The sequence below is a fragment of the Anas acuta genome, chromosome 1 (genome assembly GCF_963932015.1).
Source record: "Anas acuta chromosome 1, bAnaAcu1.1, whole genome shotgun sequence".
Lineage (NCBI taxonomy): Eukaryota > Metazoa > Chordata > Aves > Anseriformes > Anatidae > Anas > Anas acuta.
In genome coordinates, this window is record NC_088979.1 from 197,968,226 (window position 1) to 197,988,204 (window position 19,979).

Genomic DNA, 19,979 nt, shown 5'->3' on the forward strand with positions numbered 1-19,979 from the left:
TCCCTCTGCCAGTCACGGTGTTTAATTAAAAGTACTCTCTGGTACGGGTGCTAACTAGTCCTGACCCGGGCATTGCTGGGGCACTGTCCAGGCACGAGCACCTGTTCCCGAGAGGCAATGCACTTGAGCTAACTCTGCTTGGGACTGGGGGAGGGAAGAAAAGTGTTTAGTCATGAGCTTTACTCTGCCGTGTACCCTTAGGGCCAGAGAACGGGCCCTGGCCCACTCTACCTACTAGTACAGACTTGCCACAACCTCGACATGGGTTGTAGGGGCTGGTTCGTCCCCGCTGTGCCCGCTGCATCAAGGAGAGTGAAGACCAAGCACTCTGGTTCTCCACATCACCATTTGCTGTGGGACATGCCCAAATGTCCCAGCCTGGCCCCGTCTGCATCTGTATCGTGCACCGGCTGCTTCCCTTGGCACAGGCAGACGGTGCTGCAGGTGCCTGTGTGAATCACGGGGAAGGTGTGTTCATCGCCTGTAGCAGAGCTGGGCTTCACTCCCCGGGGAGTCATCGTGCAGGAGGGGAGGGAAGTGCTTGTTTTAAAAAGCTGGCACCGGTGGAAGCCAAGGACACCTGGATCTTACCCTCTGTTTTGTTCTCTTTGTTTTGGATTCTGCCAGAGACGAAGCAACGCGATTGCGGCTTGTAAATGAGGTGCGGCCCTGACTTGGCTGGAGCACAGATCACAGCCGTGATCTATATTTAGATAACTCACTTCTTGCCAGATGAAATAAAATATTAAAAACAGCAGTTTAAATAAACACAACAGAAAATCCACCACAGGAGTAAGCTGAGCAGGGACCCGCTGTATGTGGCCACACCGGAGACCTAGTTGCATAATTGACGCCTAAGCATTATCCAAGTAAAAGCTCACTGTCTTCCCAAAAACCAACACTTGGCCATGGGATCAATGCTCTTGCCACCCATCCCAAGTGTTTTTGGTGTCTGCATCCCACACATTTAGATGAAGCAGTGCACAGACTCCCTGTGACCACTGCCTCAGACACAGCAGAAGAACCCTGAAGGGATCAGATAGGGCCCTCAGTGTCCTTGTGACCCTGGTGTCCAAGCAAAATGCTCACAATTTCACCTCACCCTCCAAGATTACTTTTGTCAGGGGCCAGGTCCTATGGAGTGAAGATCTGCCAAAATGGATTCCCCAGGCTACCTTTCAGTAAATGATAAATGAAAATAAAAATGACCCTGCTCCTCCCCCTTCCACCTGCCTTCTCCTACCTCCTCCCAAGGAATCCCTTCATGCCACATCCAGTTATGCTCCATTTTCCAGGCCGTCACACTGAATATTTGTCTTTCTCTGCATAAGAGCGAGCAGATTCAGCTTCACTTTGGTCTCCAGGAGCACAAGGACTGCTTTGAAGCCTAGCCAGAGAAAACTGGCACCACGTGCTTCACCCAGCAGTAGGAGACGCACGGTCATGTAGGAGCTCAGACTCACTGAACTCTCTTTTTTTTTATTTTCTTCACCCTTCAAGGAACTCATCGAGGTTGACAGTGAAGTGGTGTTTGAACTAGCTGCCTACATCTTGCAGGTAAGCACCAGCCTTCTCTTGCTTGATGCTTCCTTGTGTGCTTTGACTTGTAACATCCAGAATGGCTGGTCAGAAGCACAGAGACTCCCCAAATTTCAGGAGTCTCAGAGTCCCTGTGAACCAAAAGGGAAGATTCCTCCATGTGGCTGAGATTTGGATGCATGCAGCCCTCAGCTTTAAGACTTAAAAAGTTTTAAGTTTTAAGACTTAAGGACTTTTCAGCAGATCAGCTGTGAAAGTCATCTTTACACAGCTTTTCCATCAATTATACCAACGCAGAATTGGTACATAAGGCTCTCAAACCAGAACACTCCACGTGTGAAGCAGATGCTGCTGCCCAGCACTTTGCTTACATAAATGCATATTATGCTGTGATAACATAGACCACCACAACCCTGGGGTATGATGTAAAGTCTGAGAAAATCTAAGTGAGGAATGAGATTCCTGGGTGAAATCTGTATCCAATGGGTACAGATTTCACTCCACTGACTTTAGCTGCATTTGTTTTCCCAGTGAAATTTGTCCCTCTGATGATCCCCATAACCTTACGTACATACAACTGTCTGTATTTTCCAGCGTGGGCAGAAGGGCTTAAAGATTTTCCAAAAACACTCCTCCAGAAACAAATATTATCTTTGCATTTCCCTCTTCAGGAAGAGGGGAAGGGTCAGAGAACGAGTTACCAGCGGGGTTTGGTAAATATCTGGTTCACAAAGAGGAACCTTCTCAGGGTAGTGGAGGTGGGGATTTTTTTTAGTGAAAGATCACATTTATGAGCATGGCTGTGGGAGCAGATCAGAAATAATTGTCAGATGATTCTTGTTCCCCTTTCTTTGTGTAGATTTAATTTTTTTCCCCATCAGCCTGAAGCTGTGTGGCTCCATGTAAGCAGACGAGGCACCTCACCAGACGGCACTAATAAATAACAACACTTTGCACTTCCATGGCACTTTCATGTTAAAGGAAGCAATTAATGCGTAGGGATTTGAATCTTCATTAAGATCATTTTATGTGACAAAAATGGAGCGAGAGAGTCAGGATGGGGGACTCAATTAAAAGCACATTACAGCAATTGCATACTGGTTGTTGGGGGAATAGACATCAAACAACAGGCTTATTGTGAGAAGCAGCAATAGGGTTATGAATCTATTGTCTGCTCACCCTAATGAATAACGTGAGCGCTTAGTAATTGTACGCCCAGAGCCAGATCTGCCACTGTAACCCTTGCTGCTGCGATTGTTTCTCCTCACAAACACAGGATGTTGCGTGTATTCCTGTAGTAGTTTGATGTGTAACTTCATGAAAACAGTCCAAAACAAGCCACACCTCTGCTGGCTGGAACCAGAAATTACTACAGCCCGTGTTTGTGACGAGATCCCTGCAAAACAAGGTGGATCACACAGCGTTTGGTCTTACTCCTCACTGCAGCATTTAGGTCAAAGGGCTAAAGTATGGAGAATCTACCCTACAAAATTGTTTTCTGAATTCCGTATGCCCATCCCTGTGCAGGCCAGGGCATATCCTTTGGTTTTTACTCAGTGTTGTACTATAATCATGATATGTTAAAGGATTCCTTCCTGTGAACCACAGGAGAACTTGTCTGCCCTTCAGTTTGCTCAGAGGGAGATGGGAAGATACTAAAGGACCGTCAGAACTCAAGTGCAGCCTTATTTCAAATTGTTGTGGTACCAGAACAAATTAAAGTACCACCAAAGCTCTGAACTTTACCCCAGCCTCGGGACTGCAGCACCACTGGACATGGGCTGACAGGTTTTGCGGGTGCATGTACAAAACCTGAATGCAAAACTCGGTCCTCTTGGCAGCGGAAACTCCCTCACTGCAGAAATTCCATCACTGACCAGTTACCACCTACATTACTGCACTACGCTTTGTGTGTAGCTGTCAGCAAATGAGCTGCTTAACATATTTCATATGAAATGTATATGGTCCATGGAAAACACAAAACGTGTATTACATTTATTGAAGAGGGAGCTCACTAGGTTTTGAGGGTGTGCCAGATAGCCAGTAAGACTGAGATACTGATCAAAATATTGGCCTGGAACATGACCCAACCCTTTAGCATCAGGCTGTAATTCTAATAAAAAATATCTAGATAAAGGAGCTAAATACTCCCCCAAACACCCAGCAAGGAGTTAGGGAATCCTGAGTCTGGCATCCCCTTGAAAATTGAGAGGGAGCTTTCTGAAAATCTGCTTAATAGGAAATGCCAAGACTACTTGTAAAAAGAGTCAGGGGGTTCTCAGTTCTCAAAACCACCGAGACTTCGGAGATCTCCTAGTAATACATCATCCGTGTTGACCAAAATAATTACTTATTTACTAGCATTATTTCCCGTGGCTTCTTGGGTATCCACCAGCAGGATGAGGACTCATTTGTCCACTGTATTAGGCAAACCCTTTGCTTGTTAATCTAACCAGCTCACCACATGTGGCATGGCACTTGACAGCAGAGACTGGTTCCAGAAAATACATAAGGAGTCAGTTACAACAGGAAATTGCTGCTAAATGAATTTTGCAAATGGAAAATCTTGAACAGTAGTTTTCTTTTTTCCTTTTTTTTTTTTTCTTCTTATTTTTGATGACTTAACTTATTTGTATCCCTCATTTTGCAGGAGGCAAAGGGAGATTTTTCAAGGTAGGTGACCTTAAAAGTTTTTCTGTCGTTGTGTGTTGTGGGAATGAATCTGATGAAATCACCGTGTGAGTGATGTGACTGAGCTGTAGGTGTGTAGCAACAGGAATGCATCGCCAGCATAGACATTGAGTTTCCTTAAATCATTTCTTCACAAAACACAGCCTTTGACCAGACCATGGCCTTGCAAACAGCATTGTTTGCGTCTTTGTTGTTGACAAGTCTCTTTATATGCCTACGAAGTTCAGGAAATAGACTAGTCTTCAGAAGGAAATTACTAAGGAAATGACTCTGCAATCACTGGTATATCGCAGATCTAGCCAGGGGTAACATTAAAATTCCATCACTAATTGATATTTCAGCTTGAATTTGGACTCAGTCCTCAAAATCAGAATTTAAATGACTTCTAAATTTAAATTTAAATAACTTCTGCCATCCCTTCATCCAAATCTTTAGAAGTTCTGTGTGGTTGGTGTTTTGGGGGACTATTAATGAAATGCCCAAGAATTTTCATTTAAGTTGACAACGTTTGTCAGCTCTGCATTAGTAGCACCCAAAGGTCAGATGGCTGTTTGATGCCACATGTGAGAAATATGAAAGTTCCTCATCTGAAGCCTGGGACAACCGTCTGTGCTAAGCACTTCACATATATCATTATTCCATATATTATTTTTTTGCTGACCTAAAAATGAGTGCAGCTGGGAGACCACAATATCACTGAAGCTGGTTTCAGAGGAAAAAAAAAAAAAAAAAAAAAACAAATTGTGACTAGGAAGTGAGGCTGATTGCCAGATGATCCTGAAGAGGTATCTTTTTTTGTCACACTGAAGACTGTGAATAACACACTGATGGGATAAACATAAGGTCCCATCTTGCAGTGAACTGGGACTTACAGCCCGCTGAAATGAGGACAAATCAGTGAAAAGGGATTGCAAATATTGCCTGTGCATCGTGGAATCTGAGATGACATAACGCAACCCTTGATAAAGAGGAAGTTTTAAATCCCGCCTTATCTTTTCCCAGAACCTTAATGAACTCACAAAATCCTGACATGCGCCTGACCACAGAAGCGCAAGCCCAATCTTGCTTCATCTTTCAGTTCCATCTAATTTTAAATAACTTGGTTATCAGCAGGTGGGGAGCACTGCAGTACACGTGGCTCTTTTCCTTTTCTGTGTGGTTTTCTACGCACTGCCACACGCTTAGCCTGGAAGAGCTGGACCGAATCTGTGCTGCTCAGATCTGTGATAAACCACATCTTCCATTGCTTTTGCTAGGAGGAAAAATGTTTTAAGCTTCTCAGAATAACTTGGACGTGATAAAAACACACCCACAATGTGTATGTTCAGACTACCAACCTCACTACAGAAAGGAATCAGTTGGATGGCTGAGGTAAAAGGACTGAGAGGACTTTTTACTTTCATTTATCTCTTTCCAGACCTGAAGTAGAAATAGCCAGTGGAAAGCATCCGTCTTTGTTGCCCCTTGTAAAAGGAATGGTTTAGTTTATCAAAGTGCATTGCCCTGAGAGCACAGAAGATACCACAACACATGGTATTAACTGCTTCTTCCATGCTGGTGTGTTAGCCATCACCATCACCATTAAAAGTTAGCTTTTATTGCTTTTCACCTGTGCATCTCAAAGGTTTTTAGTGAAAAGGGGAATTCTTATGGCCAAGGCAAGCAGAGAAGTGCTGTTGTAATAACAACTTGCTGACAAATGCCAGGGATCTTAACTTATAAACGGGGTCTGGAGGCAAAGCAATCTGCCACATTAATGGGGTTTAAATCCTCTTCTTGGAGGAAGGATGAAGAATCCTACCCTGAGGTTCAGATCAGATATCAGAAGTTTCTTCACTGAGAGGGTGTCAGGAACTGGGACAGGCTCCCCAGGGCAGTGGCCGTGGCACTGAGCCTGCTGGAGTTCAAGGAGCATTTGGACACTGCTCCCAGACACATGGGCTGACTTTTGGGCGGTCCTGTGTGGAGCCAGGAGTGGGACTGGACGATCCTTGTGGATCCCTTCCAACTCCAGATGTTCTATAATTCTGTTCCACGACCACGTTGTAGGAGCAGACTTAGCATCTCCGGGGATGTCTGTCCAGTGCCTCCACTGTAACGTGTACTGACAGAGCTTTACGTGCTGGGTGAGATCCAGGAGCTACCGGAGTCACCGTGAGGTCACTGCGGTCAAGACTTGCCCACTGAGACCTGTGCTCGTTCGTATCAGGAGTACAAAATCTGAGAGGAACCGAGCCTGGGGCCAGAAAGAGGAACTGCAGCTGGAGACATACGGGCTGGCTGCTCGCAGGACTGACGCTGCCTTCAACGCCTGCAGTTAGCTGCTGCTGAAATGTTGCTGGGGATGGAACTGGCTGCTCCTTGAGACAGGGGAGCACTGCAGCTGGGAATGCCTTGCTGCTGAGATTCAGAGACAGCAGCTCGTTCGTGGCAGTGCGTGTTGCGCGAAGGCTGAACTCCTGAACTCCTGCTTTTTGGAGAAAAAAAAAAAAAAAAGTTCATTCGGCAGGGTTACATGCTTGGAATGCAGACTGCAGATTTCCACACCTGTGCTGTCTGCTGCCACCATCCGATTTATGGCCTGTGCGACTGCAAGCTCCTCTTTGGCCAGGATCTAGAAAAGAACTGCTGAAAAGCCCCAGTGGCTGTCTGGGAGACCTGGAGAGCACACAGCCTGCACCACCCTGATCTATCTTGATCTAAGGTACCGCAGCAGCCCTGACAGAGCAGTTTGGCCTCTCCAGCGCACAGTTTGACTAAGTATTTTTCCATCTTGTACATGTGTTTCATTTCAGAACTGAATCCATCAGAAACCCTGAGATCCTGAACGTTTTTAGGTGACCTCAGCCGAGCAGTTCGCAGTGCTGGGTGTAAGTGGCCTGGCCTAGCTCAAGGTTTCAGCAGGTCTGTGCAGAGGGAGCATCTCTGAGTTGATAAAGATTAAGGCAGAACTTGAGCTGAGCAAGGTTTTAAAGTAAAAAGTTATTCTCCTTGAGAAGCTCCTAGTATTCTGCATTAACAGAGAGAGGTTTTCACTTTATTTAAGACTCTCCAGATGCTTCAGCTGACAAGGCTGAAGCATTTTTACATTTAATCGGGTACATATCGCTTCATTTAGGACTATCAGGTATCCCTCTTCAGCTGATTCTCAGCTCAAACAATACCTGTAAGATTTGCTCTGTGCTTTTTGTTATTAGTTACCAAAACTTGGACTTCAAGGGCACGGGATCACCTGTGTAAAGCTCCTGAGTTGGTATCCTGCAAACTGATATAGAGGCTGTTAGCCCAAGCTACTATTGTCTGTCACTGGGAGGCTGAGTCACACTTGGTTGGTGGACAAAAGGCAGTTTCAAGTTTCTTTTCTTTAGAAGAATGTAAATCCTAAAGGTGTGACCCTCTTCAGGCCTACAAAGAGGAAGGAAACTGGTGCTCTGGCTTATTTGGGAATGGGGCATGGCATATTGCTGTTGAGATTTTCCCCTGTAATTAATCCTACCGGCTTTAGAAGCCAGTCTGATGTTGACCAAAACCTTTGGGAAACCCATGCCAACGTTGGTCTTAAAAGCTGAGGATCTAGATTAGAAAAGCTGGGGATCTAAATAAAAGAAAATCCTGAAATATTGCAGCTAGCTCTTCAGGCAGGCCCTCATTGCTGCATTTCCTCCAGTTAAATAATGTTCAACATTTCAATTCAGCTCCAAGTTATCTCCCAGCAAACTAGGAAATAACGAGGGCAGAAAGGACCTGTTTTCGAGGTCCACTCTCCAGCCAGCCAGCCCGATTTCTGGATGGCTATCTAGCATCCAGGATCCCACGCAGATGCCTTTCCCGGTTCACTTTTCATCTTGCTATTCAGTCTTTTTAATAATTTCCACCATCGTGCAGGACTGAAGTGGTCTGGAGGACACAGAGGAAGCGTGGTTGGAGCTTTTTACCCTTTACATTAATAAATCTGCATTAAAAGCACCCTTCCATATATACCAGCCCTGGAGGTGGACACTTCAGAAAACAAATGCAACACAAGTGACAGGGTTAAACATTTTCTAAAGACAGTCATAAAATAAACACACTGAGATATTTCACTGGAAGAGTGGGAAAGGCAGTAAGTAGGAAACCATTTGTAATCCCACCGGGAACGCTTTAAAAATGAAGGACTTTGGTTTTTTCAAAGAAGCCAAAGGGAAAGTGACCCCCTGGCCAGCGGTTAAACGCAACATTAGTCCTTAGTTCTTTCCTTCGGTTTGATTTGCCATCCTTTGGGAAGCCTAAATTCTTTTGGCTGGAGACAACTCTTGCCAGAAGCCTCGGCGAATATATGGAGCAGGGCACGAAATGCCTCTTTGTTCCTGGAAGTGATTACCTGAAATTCATTTGACCCTTTGAAGTGGTGAGGCACCTTTATGGCGTTTTCTATCAGAAATACCGATCCCATCTAACAGCATCGCTAAGGGTGTCTTTTCATCTGATTTTTTGAAGACCTATTTTTATCTTTTATCAAGCTTTGCTCCTCCCTGGCAGAGAAGAGGGAGCTGAGTGGTGTTAGCCCTTGCTTTCATGGGAGCCTGCGCTGGTTCAGGCTTTTTCCCAGCCTCTCCGAGATAGTTCGTCACCGCTAATCGTCCTACTTGACAGTTGTCTGGGCTCAGAAAGCCCCTGTTTGGAAATTCCTCCCTGTCTTCCCAGAAAAGTCTTGGAAGTTTCTCAACTTCCTTCTGTGAGAAACCAGCCTCAGAAAGCCTTCACTTGAGGGTGGGGACCGCTGCTTGTGCTCCAGTTGTTCTGGCTTTTTTTTTTTTTTTTCTGTATTTTTTTTTCTTCCAGTTTCTTTCATAACGTCAAAAAAAAAAAAAAATCGATAGGAGCTGAGTATGTACACGCCATGGGGATGTCTCTGAGCAGATCCTGCGAACTCTGTAAACAGCAGCAGCTTGTTTTCTGGGCTGTCAACCACGGAGCAGAGTGGCCAGATCAGCAGATAACGTGGAGCAGAGCAGCTTCGTGTTCAGGCTTGTGCAGATATTTACCTGCCGTGGAAGGAAACATCGGAGTGGTTTTTGAGCGTTTGCACGTACAAAGGAGGATCTGATGTTCAACTGACCGTGAGATTTAGGCAGGAGTGGGTCTTCAGACACTGCAAAATTTGAGTCTGATTGATACTTGGGCATCTCTGTCCTAGATTTGTCTTGGACTGGAAGGTCTGGTCCCGTTTTAAAACTACTGAATTGCTTGTCAGGGAGCTCCCGTGATAACCAATGCTTGTAGGCATCCCCAAAATAGCTAATCCAGGATTTATGTTAGTGCTTTACCCTATGGCTCAACCTAGCAATTAACCTGCAAACTCCAGCTAAGGCAGCCCCACCGAAGTCTCAGGCAGAGCCTGCTGCTGGGCTGTGCCAATGGAGAAATGCTGCGGGAAGGAATTTAAAGCCGAGGCAGCGCCGTATCTCTGTGAGCCATCGCAGCCTGGCCCAGGGACCAGAACAAAGCTCAGGATGACGTCCCGGGACTCTTGGAGTCTCTCATGGGGCTGGATGCAAGGAGGCAGGAAAAAAAAAACTGCTATTGAGAAGTTAGCCAATAAATATTAGTTCTTTGGCAATCCTCGGTGTCCTGCCTGTCCCTCTTGGTTTCCATTTCTAAGATTTTAAAAGCAGCAACAGCACTGCTTTCCTTCCCAGGACTTTGGGGGACTTTTTGTCGTGTGTTCACAATACTGTGTGTGTTTGTAAGTGGGAGAGGAGGCATCTTGGACCTCTAGGAGAAAACCTCACGGTTTAATTTCATCGGTGGGGATCTGCCCGCCATGAAATCTGCCTCACCACACTGTGAGCTTTCCCTGCTCATGGAGTTATTTCATGCAGTTATACTGCTCCAGCTGGCCAGAGACGTCACTGGAGATTGCAGGGAGGAGAACGAAGGGTTTTGTAGAGCAGGACATAAATTCAAGCTGGAACCTCATCAGTGAAGATGCTGTGCAAAGGCCAGTTCCCTGGGGCAAGAGGCTAAGAGCAACCTGTGATGCTAAGAAAGCAAATCATTACTTTTTGCAGCAGGTTGTAGGCATTAAAGAAAGGTGCTTTTCTGCAGCTGAAAGCATCTCTTTTTTTTTTTTTTCTCTCTTCCCCTTATTCTTTTCTCTATGTGAACGTGTTGAACCCTGCTCGACGCAATGTGACATGGTGACTAGTGAGCCCAGAGCTTCAGCTTAACCATCTGGGACAGCTTCTCTCCAATTCTGATAATAGAGGGAAAAGTTAACTGGTCTGCCATAAAACAAATAAAGAGAGAAGAGAAAGGAAACCCCATTGCTTTTTGTTAAGGAGGAACAGATGTAGAGCTGCAGCAGCCTGCCAGCTAGGTCAGGTCATATCAAATATTGTGGTTGTTTTCTTGTAGCCTGATCCTCCTTTTGAACTCTCTTTCAGCAATGAAGTTGTAAGGAATGAATTAAAGAAGCTGCCAGCCCTTCCAACACCGGCGCTGAAGGAGCATCCTTCCCTTGCTTACTGGTAACGTATCTCTCTGTTTTGTTTAACGTATCACTGCTTTAGAGTGTCTCATCCAGGGCCTGGCCACAGCAATTAGTGATCTGAGGGTGAAGCAGGGATGCAGGAATTCCCATCTCCTAGCTCTGGGTCTGCCACCAACTCACCGTGTGATTCAGCCCACATCAATCTACCACCCTGGGCCTCAGTTTCCCCATGTGCCAAATGTCTGCCCTAATGCCTGGCCAGAAAATTCACCATAAGCATGCAAAAGGAAAGCAGGGGACCTAATGTGCCGTTCCCTTTTCCTGCACTTTATATCTGTGCAAAGAAAGCGTGACCACAGCTTGTCATGTCAATGTTTTGCTCTGCTCTTTATTGGTTTTGAGTGACTGAGCTTCATCTTGCAAGCCCTTCCTGTGTGGCACAGCTGAACTAAAAGGAAATTATTCCTCCTCTTAGTGACCTAGGTGATGGTCAGAGGTAGAGCCTTGTAACTTTAGTTTTTATTGCACTGAGAATAGAATGCAGGGTAGGAGAAAGGCCATAATTAAAGTTTGTATGCCCCACAGATAGCTTCTGTACCACCCCGCCCAGCCCTTTAATCTGTGCAAATAGGAAAGAATTTGGGGAAACACTCTTCATTAAGAGTGAGATGCTTTCACTTGATTTTTCTGTTTGTTCCCCTTTCATGTTTGTCTTTAAAGCATTAGGCTCTGAGCCTGAGGGTGGGAGTGAACTTCGTTATCTGCTCCTCTTTTAATTCCTGCATCTTGGTAATCTGAGGATGGCAGGGGAAGATGGTTCTGTTCTTACTTTGCCAGGAATTCCGTTCACTTTTCATAGCGTGGCTACAACAGCAGACTTAGCTGTACCTAGTGTCAGGCCACAGACAAACCAGTCTGTGAGGTCCCAATCATCTTCTGAGCACATCAGGAGACAGCCAGGCTGAGATGAGGGACATTTATACAGAAGATGTGGATCACCACAGTCTGGAGGCAGAATGATCTCCCTCTTTTGAGCATCTCCTTCATTTTTTCACATACTAATACTTCCCAAATCACAAATACGCTAAAAACCAGTCCATTTCCAGCCAGATCTGTGGCCTGGTGTGACTGACAGGCAGGTAGCTCAAGCTAAAAGCCAGCACCAGAGGAACCACAGACAGGGAAGAAGGCAAATCAGACTCTCCAGCACTGACACAGAGTGAGGTCTTACTAAAGTGCCCACGTAGGCTTTATTTCGGCTGCCTGTGATAGCATCTGTATACAGGAAAGCAGCGACAACCCAGGCAGCCTGTGAGGCTCTGTCAACCCATCAGGACGTGTCTGCCCCCACTGTCAGCAAGAGTTAGTCAGAACATTTACGTTAGAGGCTTCTGCTGGGAAATCCCAGCGAGGTCTGGGACTGCCTCCGTCCCCTCCTTCGGTTTGGGCAACCTGGAGCAAGAAGAGCCATGTGAAAGCCTCATGCTCAGGATGTGAGTATTAGTGGTTATACATGGGCTAGAGCACTTCTTGCAGCTTAATTCTGGGGGAGTTCCCTTGTGACTCAGAGCAGGTCGCAGGTTGGGAAGCTGGCTGTCTCCAAGGGGGTAATAAAACCAGTGGCTACAGTCCTGTGACTCCCTTGTGATTTCACTTCAGTGGCCAGGTCGCAGGGAGCTGTTATGTGCCAGTAGCTCATTATTTTTTAATGGGGGCTTTTTCATAAACACCCCCCTGAAATGCTGAACACTCTCAAAAAGAGGCTGCTGGTGAACCAGACAAAAAGCTCAAACTTCAGTGATCTAAGAAGACAACATTTTAAAAAATGTAGTTACCCTATCCCTTCTCTTTTGCCTCTCACACAGGTTGCATACCAGATACAGATTTTATCCTGTCCCTTTCTATATGCAGTTTTATGCTCCAGTTCTTCAGTATTAGGACAAAGCAATAGCAAGTGAATTTCCAGCTCCAGAAAGGAGCATTTAAAATGTCAGGGGTTGGACAACTGATTGTTCTAGTTTAAAACAAACCTACAAAATAACCCTATACTGTATTTACAACTGCATCAAAAAATTGCCTGAAATGGACCAAGAGGTGATAATACAGATGTTCAGGTAGATACTGCAATACTTTCAGCGAGTTACTGGCCTAGAACTGCAAGAAATAATGTCATTTCTGTCACACCATGAAAAAGCATCACCTGTTGCTCCTATCGAGTGTAGTAAGAGCAGCAGGATGAGTCCTGGACTCTTCGCTGCAGTGAGGTCTGGAGGAAGACAGCCTGTGGCCCCCAGCTCCTCCCTCCTGGAGTCTGCAGGTTACACACCCTTGCTGCAGGCCTCGCCACTGTAACCTCTCCTTGGGGATTTGCAGACATCACAACAAAGATGAAGGCTGTAATTTGTGTGGCATGGAGTTGCTGTTTCCAGCTCTCTGTAGATTAAGACGAATCAGTTACACAGCTTGTTCTCAAGCGTCTCCATAGCATCGCTGATTGAAGCAAGAAGGGTGGTTTCTTTTTTGTTGTTGTTGTTTTACTTTTAAATGAAAGCTGAGCTTCTGGTCCTCCCACACAGTCCAGGAACTGAGGCCCTGAGTTTTGATTTCTCTTGCCCATGCGTGGAAACAGCTCACAGGATTTATTATTTTAGATGCAAAACTAGTCACGGTGAGACTGGAGAGAATCTTTAGAAAGTGTGTTAGTTCACAGTGCTCCTTTGCAGCCATTGTCATTGCATTTTATCTCAATCCAGATCCTCCCCAGCAAGCCAGCTCAGTATCAAACTGCCAGCAAGAACACAAGAGCAGAGATGATGGCACAAAAGTGGATGCCAGAAGTGGATTTTCAACTAAGCAGGGGGAAGCCAGACTTCTGGCTCCCAACAGACTGAGTGCAAACTTGTTTTTAGCAACCATCAGCATTCCCAAAAAAACTAACACTGAAAATATCAAGTGGAAATCACAAGTTTCTCTTGTACAACACAGACCCCAGGCTCTGATCATCCTCTTGGTTCCACTGGCCCAAGAAATGCTCTGCTGGGTTCAGTGGGGCAGTATCTGACTGCACAAATCATTGCAAACAGAGATATTGTAAGGAAGTTTGAGAATATCATCAAAATGGACAAATCAGGTTGGAGACAGAGTAACAGTAAGGTGCAGCAATGTTTAAAATAAACAGCTCAATGTGCTGAGGAGAGAGGGGAGAAGCGAATACCTTTGAAAAACTGGTTCTGGTGATAAGAAACTCTGGCCCTGCATTTGCTTGCAGATTTCCTGCTGCCCAGTTCTGTAGGTTGCTGGGACAGAAGGGATTTGTTGGTAGTTCTAAATATCTTTATCAGAGTTATCTGCTGCAGGATATCATCCAAGTATTAATTTTCGGAGCTCGGGAGGGGAACATTTTATGAGCTGACAAGCAGGCAGTAGTGCTCCCACCTCCCCCATGTCTCCACATGAGCTCTGAATGAGTTTCTGTGTCTCTGGCACAGCAACCAGCCAGAGCTGGGCAGGAGGAGACATCAGCTGGTGGTCCAGGCAGCCTCCCAGCTCTCTCCCAGCTGTCAATAGCAGCACGGCAGCTGCTCGGAGATGAGCAGCTGAAACGATAGAGGAGAAGGTCTATAAGCTCTGTTAATGCTCTGTTCTGACCCGTGAATGATTTTGCTTGTTTTCCCTGGCACGTGCTGGGCTTGCCCCTCCACCCCAGAGCCAGAGGCACAAAGTGACCTCCGGACTGCACGATCGTCCTTGCACAGGGCTGCGGGGATGAAAAAGGAGCCCAAGGAACTATCTGAGGAGCGTCTGGCAGGCAGCTTGGGTGGGATTCATCTGAGCACGAACATTTCTTCAGTGCAGATGTCTCCAGCTCAATGAGGGGCCCTTTACTGTCAGTGGGGAGAAGTGATGATAATAATAACCCCAAACAGACTGCATGAATGGTGCTCTGGAGCACCCCTTTCTTTCTTCCCAATGGGACTAACTCAGTGCTATAGAAAGGTGAGAGGCAGTATATCCCCATATTCATGCCCTAGTTGATAATTCAGGCTTTATTTTATGTATTTATTTATTGTCCAGAAGAAAGTAGAAAGGAGAATAATGCTCATCTGGCATTTAGCACCTGTAGACCTCAAAACATTATGCAGCAGAAAGGAACATCATCAGTATCCCAACAGGGCAGTGGGGGCACAGGGAGTGTTGCCTGTATTTCTGTAGGGAAACAGAAGAGTCTGGACTATCCCACGTCTTTTGGTATGGTTTGAGAACATAATTTTATTCATCCAGCTGTTTGGGAGGGCTCCCTGACATCCAGTCTATCCTTTTGAAGGAAACGGGCCATTAATTGACGTCCCTATACTTCCAGAGGAGTATGGTTTAGGAACATATCCAGAACCTTAGAATAATCGTCTGTGAGAAAGCAGAGCCCACCCAGAATCACATGATAACAGCAGGCAGGTGCCCCTCTCCTATCCTTGAGCAGCACCAATATCAGAGCTCGACCTCTGATAAATTCCCAGAGAAGAAACCAAAGCTAAGAGTGTTTTCTGCTGGAGAAACTCCACTGGTTTCTGAGAAGTCACTCCTGGTTTGTTCCTGTCTGAGAGAGAGGAATTGCATCCCCATGTAATTGTGGGTTTACGAGGTAATTTCGAAGGGCTGTAAGCCCTCTCTGTCCATCTTTTTTATTAAAAATGATGGGGTTTGGAGATCTTCCAGTCCTGAACACTCATGTAATTCAGTTACTTCTCCAAAAGTAATCCTGTTTATGATAATCATAGCAGGAGAGCTGGGCTCTGCCTTCATGTGCACGCCCAGAACATCTGTGGAACTTGCTCGGATCAGCGGGCTGGATATGGTTTCATAGCTGCTGAATTTCCTTACGGGTATTTTCTAAGCATTAAAATTATTCTGAGGGTCTACTCAGCAAAAACAGCTTCAGTTCTGCCTGGGGAAGAATCACCACATCGCAGAGAACCATGTGGTTGCCCTTAAAGGTCCAGCAAGACCTAGGAAATGCAGGGAAGGAGCAATGCTCATTCACATTGACCTAATCCCCACGCAGCATGATGGCATTAGCTGGCCACCCGGTGCCACTGGAAGCTTGTGCCCTGCCAGGTGGAGAGGGCAGAAAGGTGACATGTAGTTCAGTTCAGGTTTCCTTCCTCTTGCCCTAGCAAGTTCTGTAATGGACCTCCGGGAGACTCAACAGACTCCTTGCTCTTGGAGTGACAAGATGAGGAGCAAAAGATTGGGTTGAGGAATGAGGACTTGGGCATTCCGCCATGCCGATGGAGCAGAGCTGGTCCTGTGGGCATTACGCTGCTGGAAATGAAAGATCCAAAGTCAGACGATCCTGAAAGTACCAAGCCTGTAGGCTGTGATGAGTTGCATGGCTGTAGATCAAGCAGAATGCTATTAAAAACCAAAGAGAGAACCATGAACCTTTGAAAGGAGAACCTTGGCTTATGCTTTGCCATGCTGTCACCTTGCTGACACATGATTGAAAGCATCCAATCGCTCTGGTTCTGGGCTCATTCACCAGAGAACAGGAATGAGATTCCTTAAAGGTGAGCGTAGAGAGATGTCTCTGTCATCTGGGGCATGCTGACCTGCTCTTGGGTGTTGCATCTCTACTGTGTAGAGGTGAATGTCTGCATTTATCAAACACATGTAGAACTGTTCTCTGCTGGCACAGAACACCCTCCTTCTGTGCCATGAAACTCTTTATTCTCCAAAGCAGCACTGGGAATGGGCCCTGACCCATGCTAACTGCCAGCACATGGCCAAGTATTGCCTGAGGGAATAGGAGTTAATATAAGCAAGAAATATGCAAAGGCACAACGATACTTTAACAGTAAAGGGACCCAACTTTGAGTGGCTTGGACACATTCCCTGCCACAGACATTGCCTCCGTGTACGTTGGGAATTTAACTCCTTGCTGAGGGAGATGGCTCCAAGAGTACTTCCACTAGAGCTCCTGTACAGTGCAGTTGCAGTGAGGACTAATCTGTGGAGTTTAGGGCTATTAGTGGCCACCAATTTCAGAAAGCTTTGCTCACTAAGAGAACTCGGTGGGCTTGGAAAGAAGTTGCACCAGCTAGGGTAAAGCTTGAGCAGCAAACATCTCTTTGCCATGCTCTACAACACTGTAGGCACCATTTGTAGATAAGGAGAGTAACGTGAAGAGGGAAAAGTCTGTACAAATAGATACCATGTTTGTGAGTAAGTCACGATACTGCCTTTAAATATAACATCTCATTTCTTCCTTTCCAGTGAGGACCGAGTCATTGAGCATTACAAGAAGCTAAACGGTCAGACAAGAGGTCAAGCAATTGTAAAGTAAGTGAAATAAAAGCAACTTCTGGTGACCTTTGTTTTATCAGGAAATGTATATACTGGCCTGTAAAACCAATATTAACTATGCCTCCCATCTCATCTAATGCTTTATTTTTAAGTGGTTATTTACTTCTTATTTAAGCACTTCTTTTCTGATCGTTCTCTCAGCTTCTCAGACACTTTCTTCTCTTATGTGTTGTTTTGCAGTTACATGAGCATTGTAGAATCCCTCCCAACATATGGAGTGCATTATTACGCAGTAAAGGTACGTGCTACAAATGAGGTTTATTTATTGAATTAAACTGACTGTGGAGAGGAAGGGGGAGAGGTGCAAATAACCATCCTGCTTTCAGAGGACAATGCGCTATTGCTAAAGTCTTGTTTCGCTTCCTGTAGTAGGATAAACTTATTTCAAGTGAGTAGTGAATGCTTGGTAAATATAGCTCCCCAGAGGAAAATCCTGTTCTTCAAGATAAAACTCTCGCAGTCTTTCTGTTGTGCTAGAGATGTTCAGCTCACAGGCAGCAGCAAGCTCTGGTGATGCCAGTGAATCAGCACCAAAGGGACCAGCAGCCACTCTGCTGGCAGGCTCAGTGTTCCACTCCTTTTCGTAGTTCCACAAGGTCAGATTTTTCCTAACCTGCACATCCAAGAGCAACTAGGGCCAGCCATGATCTGCAGACACCAGCTCCCTTCACTTGAGATAGAAGATGGATACAGATGGAGTACACCTTTTTATTGCCAAAACACTAGACCATATTCTAGGGATGGCGTGTTGTACCCCTCCACACACAAAACCCTTCTCTGCTTCTAACTGTGTGAATTTCATGCAGCTATTCCTGAAATTCCTTATTTATTTTGTTTAGTGTTTTATCACCAAATCTTCCAGTCTGATACTACTATCACTGCTTCCCTGCCTGACCAGCTGTGAAGGGTTATTATTTTTCTTAAGAAGAGAAATCAATAAGAATATAGAGAAAGCTAGATCCACACCCTCCACAGCATATTCCCCCATTTATCACCCCTGAAGTTTTGATGTGCTTCATCATTATCTCTCTGCACGGATCATGGGGGTTTTGCATACATCTCCCACACGTGGGCTACCATAAAAACACAACGATCTGACAGTACCTGTCTCAGGGAGATGTGCTTTCCTCGTCTGTTCCTGCTTATGTGCAAGGAATTTTGCGAAACACATCAGCCTCATCTTTTACCAGAGGCTAGGATTACTCCAACACCCTCTGCATCTCTTGGACTACTCTAGACCAAGCAAGATTGGATGGATCGGGCTGCGTGTCCAAGCCTGCAAGCTCTTGAGAGCTGTTCCAGTGAACTCTCCATGATCAGTAAATGCCAGTGAGCATCAGTGAGGCAACAAATATTGCACATAATAGGTTTTGCTTCTGCTTGATGTGGGGGGTTTGGTTTAGCTGGGTTTTAACCATGACTTTCTTTATCGCATTAACAGAACAGATGTAATTTCATTGAGGACTCCAGTTCAGTAAATTGCTAAGGGGCTAGTATCAGATATCAGCCATTACTCCACAAGGCCATTTTATTGCGCACTCAGACACAAAGCAGTTGGGTCCAAGCCTGTCAGACCTTATCACTTGGTAGCTCTCAGATCCCATTACTGCTTCATTTTCAAGATTAATGCTAAAATCCCTCCACATAATTCAAGTCAGCTGGCTGATTCTCTTTTCTTCCTCTCCGATCTCTGAGTGTTCGGACTGAATAATTTACAGGGCAGAGAAAGAGGATGTACCACTGCACGAGGGACTAATGCCAAACCTCCCCTGGCAGCATTTTGAGTAACTCGATCGCAGGTGATGCATTCTAAATGGTTTTCGATGTCATAGCTCAAAGTGAAAAAGATCTCTCTTTAACACCAAGGAGCTTTGCGACTTGAGGTAATTCAGCCAGGGCCATTTAATGGCACCCACGACATTCAAGGACATTGCTTAGAAACAAATATTTACCTTGACATACAACCCGGGAAATCTCCAGCCTTTCCTCTTCCCATTCAGTTTAACTCTATTTTTTTTTTCTTTCAGGACAAGCAGGGAATTCCTTGGTGGTTAGGACTTAGCTACAAAGGAATTTTTCAATACGACTACCACGACAAAGTGAAACCAAGAAAGGTAAGTGTTTACTTTTCTGTTAAGGTCTGGGCTTGCCTCTCATGTTATAGCTTGAATTGAGGGTGTGATGTATGGCAAGTGCTGGCATTGATTCGTGTGATTTTGAAGGATGTGAAGTTTCTCCCAGACTTTGAATATTGCAGAGAATCAATGGATAAAAGGAGCTCTTCACTCATTAAATGCTGTGGTATGGGGGGACAATAAGTGACATCGAATCTTGTGGCTTATGCTTCTTTATAGCGTGGTTCGTAAGACAGAAATGGAAACAGTAGCACTGATGCTCTCGGGTGCTGCAGACCTTTCAGCCTGCTAACTGTGGTGGGACTGAAGGTGCTCAGCTGACCTAAGCACCTTCTAATAGTCTGTTGTCAAGCCATAAATAGTCTGAGAGAGGGAGAGGGGAGTTGAGACAGGAAAGCTTCTTCCATGTATTACAACAAGAAAAGATCTGGTTCTCCCCAGAGTAGCATTACATTTGACAAGCAATGCTTTTACCAGCTGAAGAGTTAATGTCAAGCTAATAGGGCAAGAAGACTTTCATCACGTGCCTTTAATGCATAAGAAAATGCATTAAAAGGTTTCTGTCCAGTATCCGATTTGTTTAGGAACTTTACTTTGAGACAGTTCACAAATCAAGGCAGAGTACATGAAGATCTGATCATAAAACTAGTGCTTAGTCATTGATGACTGGCTGTTCCAGTCTCTTTGTTGCTATTTTTAGTGAGACTTTCAAGGCATCTTTTGAGAAATCCAGCTGCCAAATATCCTGTTCATTAGGGAGGAGAATGGTTTTGGTCTCCTGA

General features: G+C 45.4%; 1 protein-coding gene across 9 annotated transcripts in view; it reads left to right on the forward strand.

Annotated features, from left to right (window-relative positions):
• The window catches only part of FRMD4A (FERM domain containing 4A), a 346,642-nt gene that overhangs the window by 278,591 nt on the left and 48,072 nt on the right, over positions 1-19,979 (forward strand). For all 9 annotated transcript variants that reach the window (XM_068670002.1, XM_068670003.1, XM_068669998.1 and 6 more), the window contains 6 exons: positions 1,501-1,557; positions 4,190-4,212; positions 10,656-10,739; positions 16,973-17,038; positions 17,243-17,300; positions 19,090-19,176. In XM_068670002.1, coding sequence (XP_068526103.1) covers positions 1,501-1,557; positions 4,190-4,212; positions 10,656-10,739; positions 16,973-17,038; positions 17,243-17,300; positions 19,090-19,176 — 375 coding nt within the window. The remainder of the gene's footprint in view (positions 1-1,500; positions 1,558-4,189; positions 4,213-10,655; positions 10,740-16,972; positions 17,039-17,242; positions 17,301-19,089; positions 19,177-19,979) is intronic.